The sequence below is a fragment of the Vespa mandarinia genome, chromosome 20 (genome assembly GCF_050613455.1).
Source record: "Vespa mandarinia isolate Hongniang chromosome 20, ASM5061345v1, whole genome shotgun sequence".
Classification (NCBI taxonomy): domain Eukaryota; kingdom Metazoa; phylum Arthropoda; class Insecta; order Hymenoptera; family Vespidae; genus Vespa; species Vespa mandarinia.
The window spans coordinates 3,790,001-3,799,547 of NC_140829.1; the positions used below are offsets into that span (position 1 = coordinate 3,790,001).

Consider the following 9,547-nt stretch of genomic DNA (forward strand, 5'->3'; position numbering starts at 1 on the left):
GTAGAATTAGAAAAAAAATAGATGAATAGGATTACAGTCGACTAGTTAAGATCCTAATCGAGGGTTCTGACCCACGCGTAGGGTGACGTAGTGTGACCTTGTCGTTGAGACGCGTGCGCATCGGTAGCCTATTTTTAACGACCTGCACTCTACGAGGGTTGTTGCGTGCCGCATCCAACGATTCCATTGTAAGCGTCCACTTTTGTCGACAAAAAGACATTTAAACCTTTTGCTTTTTCCTTTAACTTATAACTCGCTCGAATGTCCCGTACGCGTTCCCTCGCACGTCATCGGTTTTCTTGCCTTTCAAATTTTGCGGGTTTCGAATCAACGAATAATTTATTTCTAATACAAGCACATATTCTTTTTAAATTTTAAATAGCGGGAATAGATGATTTAAAAAATTTATCCAATCATAAAAGTCACGCTACGGGCATGCGTAAATTATTTCGATTGAACTTGATTATCAGTTTTAGCAATTTATATAGATTTAAATATTCATTAAAAAGAAGACAAAAAAGAAGAAAAAAGAAAAAACCGAAGAAAAAAATTGCATATCGATTTTATTACACTTAAATACGAATGACACATTTATATCGATATTTTCTTTCTCGTTAATTCTAAAATGAAAAAAAAGAAAAAAAAAATTGAAGAAGAAGGAAAGAAACGTATAAGCACGTACGATACGAAAATGATAGGATATATCTGGATCGAACGACCATCCTAGTATATATATATATATATATACTATTCAAAAGTCGTTTATTGGTCTAGGACTACAGTTTGAAATAGAGGACGGGATTCTCGATGGTGGTGATCGGGATGCGGGGCGTTGGGACAGAAGGTTAGAGCGGTCGTCGGGTCAGCAACACCATGGCCGCCCTCTATCCCACTTTCCATCCTCCTATCCCTCCCAACACACCCATTTGCCCTTCCTTCCTTCCTTCCTTCCTTCCTTTCTTCCTTCCTATCTTCCTTCCTTCCTTCCTGCCTTCCTGCCTTCCTGCCTTTCTTCCTTCCTTCCTAGCTCGACTAAACGTTCTTGCAACTGTCTTTCCCCTTTATATTTTCGATAACAACAAGATATTATATATATACATATATATATATATATATATATATATATATGTATATATGTATATTTTGTCCGACGACAAATTCACTTGTAATTTTTCTTATCGTCAAACGATGATTATTAGTTTAATTTTAAGAAATGAATTTATTATAACAATAATATTATATTGCAAGTTAAATACCATGATCTATTCTCTGATATCGAAGTAAACGAAACAGGAATAGATATTATATTTGTGTATACTTTGTTGGACGGCAAATATATATATATATATATATATATATATATATATATATATATATATTTTTTTTTTTAATCGTCAAACCAGAACGATAATGATTATGTTCATTTTGACAATAATACGAAGGATATTTTAATAATAATAAAATACCATGTATTTGTTTGTCATCAAGAAGATTAATTTTGATTTAGCCTAAAAAATTCTCGTGATATTGAAAAAAGTATAGAACAATTTCTTTTTTCTTTCTTTGATATGTTTCTTTTTTTTTTCCTGTTTCTTTTTTCAACGTTATATAAAAATTTCAATGGATCGAGGGTGGGTTGATCAACCTTCGATCGATATATAAAAGAAGATTCATCGACTTTCAATATGTCTTGTTAACAGAACGATTATCGTTTTGATCGTTGCCAATAGTATAATTCTTATTCTTATGGTTTGTCTGAACGAAAAGCTTGCAAACAAGTTTTCTAGAGGGGGCGTCGTCTGGGTCACCCCTTTTTCGTGTTGCTTCGTACGTCTGTTCGCTTGCCTTCTTCTTTGGGGTTCGCAACCCCAATAGTAGATACTTAGTATGAAAAACATGTCGCCAAGACGATTATAAGTTTTTGTACGAGATTATAGAGATAATAAATAAACAACGACAATATCTACGTCGAGTGATCTCTAAAATTTTATCTTTTTTTAATCCACGATACAAATATATAATTACATATACACATATACTTGTAATACTTAGATGTGTATATATATGGTATATACAACGAAATATAGTAATTCATGAAATCCAATGAATCTCATTACGATTCTATTTATAATACGTATTATTTTCTGTATTATATTATACGTAACGATTTAAATCAACAGCCCAATCACCCTGACGGCATCGTTGTGTATTTTTTTTCTTTTCTCTTCTTTTTTCTTTTTTCTTTTATTATCTTTTTCGTTTTCCATTGTTCTTTTCGTCCTTCTCCTTCTTCTTTTTCTTTTTCTTTTTTCCTCCCATAATTGACGGAGAGAAAGTAAATTTTTCATCGCGGTGAAAAATTACGATTGAAAATAAGACTTCGAGATTGCCGTGCCCCTTAAGAGATACGGATAGAATCGTGTCCATTTGCAAGAGAGCAAATCGATGAGGGAATATACCACGGACCTCGGTGAATTCTGCGTGGGCGGTGCAACGTTTTATCAAGAGAGCTCGAGTGAAAAGGGGGAGATAGAGATAGAGAGAGAGAGAGAGAGAGAGAGAGAGAGAGAGAGAGAGAGAGAGAGAGGGAGGGAGAAAGACGGATAGATAGAGATAGAGAGAAAGAGAGAGAAAGAGAGAGAGAGAGAGAGAGAGAGAGAGAGAGAGAGAGAGAGGGTTTTTCGCACCCCCTCCAGTCGCGACGTCGGCTCTTGGGATTTTAGAGGGGGAGACTTGTGCACGCTTACTACAGTGGAGGGAGATTCGTCTGTTGGAGGGGGTGTCTGGGTCAATCCCCTCCAGTCTGGGGGTTCCCAAACCCAAACGCATTTCCCGGGGTTCGCAAATGCCTTGCTAAAACTGGTGACTCGCTTTGCGTTTACGCTTGACGGCCCTTTCGACCGTTTTGACACGTTTTCACGTGACAGGCTTCAGTGCTTATGTCGATTATTTTACGTGTGAAGATATAATCTTTTTAAAAATAGGAAGAGTAGAGAGAGAGAGAGAGAGAGAGAGAGAGAGAAAAGAGATAGACAGACGAATAATAAATTCGATTAATATTCGTTTATATCATTTATATCTGAAAACAAATTTGCACAATTTTTTCTTTCTTCTCTTTTCTTTTTTCCCTTTCTTTCTTTCTTTCTTTCTTTAATAGCCACATTAATCTTGAGAGATTGAATCGACTTAATTTGCAAATATAAATCTATATATATATATATATATATATATATATATATATATATATATATACATGTATGTACAAAAGGGAAATAAAAAAAAGAAATGTGTAGGATTCAGAACTCGCATTGAACTTAAGGGACAGACCGATCGATACTCTCGCAAAATTGGCTGACACTGATTCCCCTCGATTCGTCGTAGCCATCGATGAGTCACCGTGGCTCGGTGCCCTTCAAACGCTTCTACGTATGTAGCTGTATATATTTATATATATATCGTATGTCTTTCGCCTACCTATGTTTCTGAATGCATACTTACATACATACATGTATAAAAAGATTAGATTTTTAAGAAGTATCCTTTCTCTTTACCTTGAAAAATAATGTGTCCCTCCCGACGATCATTCGAAATTACTTTGAAACGTTTATATTTTTCTAAAAGGCAAAAAAGAAAAAAAAAAAGAAAAAAAAAAAAGAAAGAAGAAGAAGAAAATAATAATAAATTCGAAAGTAACATCGAAGAAAGTTAAATCATTCTAAGACTTTCGTTTTAACGTTCCCTTCCGGTTAGACTCCTATTATCAGACAAAGAAAATCGAGAGCGTAAATACATATAATATTTATATATATATATATAAATGAAAAAATGAAGAGAGAGAAGAAAATAGGAAGGTGAGGATGAAATATATATAGAGAGAGAGAGAGAGAGAGAAAGAGAAAGAGGGAGAGAGAGAGAAAGAGAGAGAGAGATAGGTAGAAACGGTCTCTTTACGAGTAATAAAAGGACGCGAAAATGAGGCGAGAAGCATAAAAGTGGCACAATTGGTTCAGTGGGGCGGTGCCCTGCCCCGTGGCCTTGGCTCGGGACAGTGAACCCCGTTGGCCATGCGAAACGCGCGCCACGAATCGCGCGCGGAGTCGCTCGCGAGTCGCACGCACCCGTTTTGCAGCCGCTCACGGTCCTCTGCCTTGGGTTCGCGCAAGCACGTAGTCCAGACTCGCAAGCTCTCGACAGGTTGCTCTCTCAGCAAGTAAGAGAAAGAAAGATAGAGAGATAGATGATTAGATAGATAAAGATAGATAGATAGAGAGAGAGAGAGAGAGAGAGAGAGAGAGAGAGAGAGAGAGAGAGAGAGAGAAAGCGTTCACCCTCTTTACTTCCTCAGCGTCTCTCAAACGGATCATCTTTTTTCTATTCAAAGAAGAAGTAGAACTCGATCTTTTCGAAGATCGTGACCCTAATCCAAAAAGACATACAACATTTTTTTCCATAACGTCGTCGTTCTATGCAATAAAAATAAATAAGTTATGTATGCATCATACTCTATTGCACATCTATGTCTACATACATATTTATTTAGAAAGGATTAAAAATTAGAAACGCTGAACGCTGAGCAACGATTACGGGGATGATCGAGTAAATCATTTTTTCTTGATCATTTTTTCAAGTATTTCTATATCTCGGTAATGTAAATTAATCTGTATCTGTTGATTCAATGTTTCGATCTAAAACTAAATGAAAAGTTATTTGAATACCAGAGAAAATATATATATATATATATATATATATATATATATATATATATATGGAAGTAAGTGGAGGATGGAGTGGAGTGTAAAGCGACTGATTGATCCAGAAACTGTGGTGAAAGAGTTCCAGGAAGACGCCGTTAACAGAGTTGCCCTTCGAGGAGATTCGTTGGAAGGTTCGAGTAAACTTGCTTTCGATTAAACTTCCTCTCTCTCTCTCTCTCTCTCTCTCTCGATTTCTATCTTGTTAATGATATGGTACCACGAGTTTTATTTTATTCTATCTTATCTATATCTGTTAAAACATCTTATCACTTTATAGTTTGTTGTATCATATTCCTTGATCTTTTCGTAAAAAGCAGGTTAATCTCCTTAAAGTAAAAAATTGTCCCCTCTCTCTCTCTCTCTGTCCGTCTGTTTGTCTGCCTGTCCGTCTGTCTATCTGTCTATCTGTCTGTCTGTCTGTCTGTTCTTGTCTTTCTGTTGTTCCTCACCCTTTTTCTCTTTTCTTTCGTTTTGGTGCTCGCAGCTGTTCGTAAAGCGCCGGCACGTCTTCGCGAGAGCCTCTGGCCATTGCACTCCACGATCTCCTATCTCCGTCTCACTCTGAGCGGGTTGATGCACGCGGAATGCAGGCGAGAAGGGCCGAGCATTGCCGAGCTGGTCCGAGCTGAACGTGCTTGCTGCATGCAGCTGCAACGGTCACGGAGTTCGATGCACTCGCGACGACCGAGCGAGCACCAGCAGCAGCCCAACGCAGCAGCACTAGTACCAACCAGCAGCACCAGTACCTACCAGCGCACCACCACTCTAGCACCAACACAAACGGACCAGCAACGAATGACTCAGCCGTTGCACGAGGGATTCGACCTTGACCCGACTGCACGTAGGTGCATCGCACCTTCGCGCGCGCGTTCTCCTCTCGAACCGATTCCTCTCTCTCTCTCTCTCTCTCTCTCTCTCTTTCTCTCTCTGACGTTCGATCTTCGATAATTTTTTTCCCTTGTTTTTTTTTTTTCTTACTCTTTGCGTTTCTTTTTTTGTACTCCCCCTCCCCCTTTTTTCCTTTTCTTTTCTATCATTGACACGATCGTCACGCATCGATTGCGAATTAATTGTTCGCACGTTTTATTATTCCAATGAAAAAGATAAAGAAAATAAAAGAAAGATTTGATTTTCTTTCCTCTTTCTTTCCTTTATCTTATGATTAGAAGATTACGATAGTTTCGATATTCATTGATTTTTCATTCGATTATATTTCGTACGTAATGTTCATCGTTGTTTAAACTTTCGTATCCCCGTGGCATTATCGCGATTTATTACTCATCGAAAAGCCTACTCCGTCGCACTTAGAACTGGCTGGGGCTCTTCTCCTTTATTTATATTTCGTGCTACGACGATCGTTCGATAAGCGTCTCTCAAGGTTTGTTTTTCACTTTTCACGCTTTAAAGAGAGTCTCGCGCTTACTGTCGTGCAGAAAGAGATATAGTAATAAAAGTGCTTTACAATGCGATAGTCGAACGGGGATTTAAGTTGTACATACATACGTATTTGTGATCCTCCCAATGTGATCTTATTTTGTATCTTTTTGATCCGTGTCATAAATTGACCTTTAAAATCGATTTAATTGATTTAACAGGATGTTCATTATTCCGTTCTAATCGACATTGGTTTTTCTTTTTGTTTTGTTTATTCTCTCTCTCTCTCTCTCTCTCTCGCTTTCTATCTTCTTCTTTTTTTTTCTTTTTTACTTTTGATATCCCACAAAGCGAATTGTTTTCCGGTCATCACTGACTTCAATCTAGATACCTAGCATCCTTTCTAGCGTGACACGAAGGACTTGCATTATCGTAGTTACGCGCATACATAGTTCAAAGTGTGTTGTCCTCGGCGATCGGGTTCAACGGCTGCGACGGACGAAGAACGAGACAAAGGCCTGAAAGGCCCTACCAACCTCGGGGTATCTTTATAGAACACAGTGTCATCGACACGCCACAGGGTGTATCCATTGTAAAGGTCAACGCATCTATTGCGGATAACCTCATCGGCCTCTGTGCACTCGTCGAGGAAAGAGAAAGAAAGAAAGAAAGAAAGAAAGAAAGAAAGAAAGAAAGAAAGAAAGAAAGAAATAGAGAGAGAGAGAGAGAGAGAGAGAGAGAGGGAGAGAGAGAGAGAGAGAGAAAGAAAGAGAATATTTAATTCTTGTCACGCATACGCGACTCGATTTACGTTCGGTAAAATGTAAAAGATTTACCTTGAACTCGAACGATTTACTTTCTCATCGTTGATTCCTTCGAAATTCCAACGACAAGAAGTAAGATAGTAAGAAAGAGAACGTGTAATTTCTTTTTTTTCTCTCTTTCTTTCTTCTTCTTTTTTATCTTTTTTTTTCTCTTTTTTCTTTTTTTTTTTTCTTTTTTCTTTTTTCTTTTCCTCTCTTTCTTTTCCTTACAATCGTGTTGTACCAATCGTAAATTACAAGCACGTATACGAAATTACGTACTCGAAATTAAAAAAAAAAAAGAGGAAAGATTAGAGCAATTGGCCTTCGTTTTCTTTTTTATTTATTTTTTTTTTTCTTTTTTCTTTCTTCTTTTCTCGAGTGAACGACGAGGGATAAACAAAATTAATAAATTCAAAATTAATAAGACTTTCGAGAAGTTTTTGGGTTATAATTTAGATTTGAAATTGGATAATAAGAGTAAATCTATAATATCATAAATAATATTTAAGAGATATATATTATCGATCGTTAGATTAGATCTATTAGACCGGTCTTGATTTTGAATATTTTCTTAAGCTATGATAATCATCTCACAGTTATCACGGTCCTTGGCCTTTCATATCTCGAGAGACACGGAGCAAGGTTACTAGGATGCAAGCAACAGCGTCTCTCAGCGATCTCTTTTCCCTTGGTTTTCCTACGTTAAGGTATTTATACATCAGGAGGGATGTATTTCGGTCGACGAACGTGCCCGATGCTACCACGCTGAGCAACAGCAGAATAGAAACAACAACGACGACGACGACGACGACGACGACGACGACGACGACAACAACAACGACGATGTCTACGACGATGACTACAACAACGACGACGATGACGATGACGACGACGACGACGATGACGACGATGCTCTTAACCTTGAACCGATGAACGTACTATCATCCAACTGCGGTGTCCTTAGTTATTCCTGGCAGTCACCCTGAAAGAGGATGATGTCGCCCATTACTTTCTGGAAATCCCTAAAAATTTCTTTTCTCCGAAAAACTTTTTTATTTCGGACTTATTCGTTTCAAGGACAAATCGTTTATATATGAATATCGATCGAATTATTTCCTACGCGATTACATGTTCAAATATTATAATTCTAAATTATTTATTATTCGAGAAAAGCACACACACATATATATATATATATATGTGTGTGTGCATAAAAAGAGAGAGAGAGAGACAAAGCGATATAGTTTTTTTTCCTTTCTTTCTTTTTTCTTTTTTTAATAATGAAAGAACCTATTAGAATTTCTATAAACTTTCGTCGATTAGAGGAGTCAAACAGATGGATCATTTCTTAACGAAAGAGTTGTGTACATTGGCTCGCATTTGGAATTCGGTGTTTAGGGTAGAAGAGAGAGCATCATCCTTCTCTTGTCGAGATACTTCAATGGATCAAATATAGCCGTACCAAAGGATCTTTTGATTAATAAGAGCAATTTAACTCGTCGTTGAAATTGGATGACATTTTGGGATAAATGTGAAGTAATATAAAAAACGATATGTATTGCACAAAATTTATGTATGTATATATATATATACATACATAAAGGAACGATTAAGCAAACCAACATCGAGATAGATCCAACGTCATAACTTTAGACATTTGTCGATTTGACTTCGTCGTTGGGATATCGATTGCTTGCAACGAAAGTGGGGTTGACTAATAAGGCTAACGCTCCGTAGAACAAGGGTGTCGCCCGTCGAGAACAAAGACCGTCTGCGTAAAGTCAAACTCTAGAATATCTAGCGAACAAGGTCGTCTACCCTTTCGTACTGTCTCCTAAGTTCTTTCAAATCTCTATTCTATATAAACATGAAAGATACGAAAATGATCATAGATATGTACGTATATATGTATTCAATTCATAGCAATCATGAAAATCCATTAGTTTTAGAATTGATTGATCAAGAAAGATAATTATTATATAAGGATTAAAAAAAATACAATCCTTTTAAATCTCATTAATATATGAATTAATTTAATCTAATATTAAATTATAGAAATGTGTGGACAATCGTACACAAATTTTCCCCATGAATACAATGACATAATGTCACCAAATTTCATTATAATTTGATAAGAGTAATTAATTGGAAATACTTCAAGTCGATAAAAAAAAAAAAAACAAAACAAAAAAAAAACAAAAAAAAAAGAAAAAAGAAAATATACGTATATATACAATTGGCTAGTTTTCGATAAAGGAATAGTGGAAAGTTTGATTAGTTGGTTAGATGCATAGATATATTTCTAGATATACTTTACAAGAAGTAATAATAGCTCTCTTTTTCTCTCTTTCTCTTTCTCTCTCTCTCTCTCTCCTTTTTTTCCCTCTCGTACTTTCCACTAGGAAATTTCTACGACGATTCGTTAGAAACATCGGACAGAGGTGACTTTGAGAAGAGGAGGATGAACTTGACTCTCCTAACGTATCGTAGGTTGCCCACCACTGTCATCGTCGTCCGGGGAAAATATGAAAGTCGAGAGTGGCGGGTGGTGAGTAGAGAGGGTGGAGGGTGAAGAGTGAAGGAGGGTGTTGAAAAAGGAGCGAACGAGGGTCG

At 36.8% G+C, this 9,547-nt stretch overlaps 1 protein-coding gene across 1 annotated transcript; it reads left to right on the plus strand.

The window, feature by feature from the left end:
• Positions 1 to 4,782: 4,782 nt before the first annotated feature.
• On the plus strand, positions 4,783 to 7,640 carry LOC146872370 (uncharacterized). The gene is made up of 4 exons (XM_085663205.1): positions 4,783 to 4,885; positions 5,239 to 5,595; positions 7,391 to 7,411; positions 7,531 to 7,640. Exons 1-4 carry the CDS (start codon positions 4,783 to 4,785, stop codon positions 7,638 to 7,640), a joined length of 591 nt encoding a protein of 196 aa, XP_085519331.1.
• The last annotated feature ends 1,907 nt before the right edge of the window (positions 7,641 to 9,547 follow it).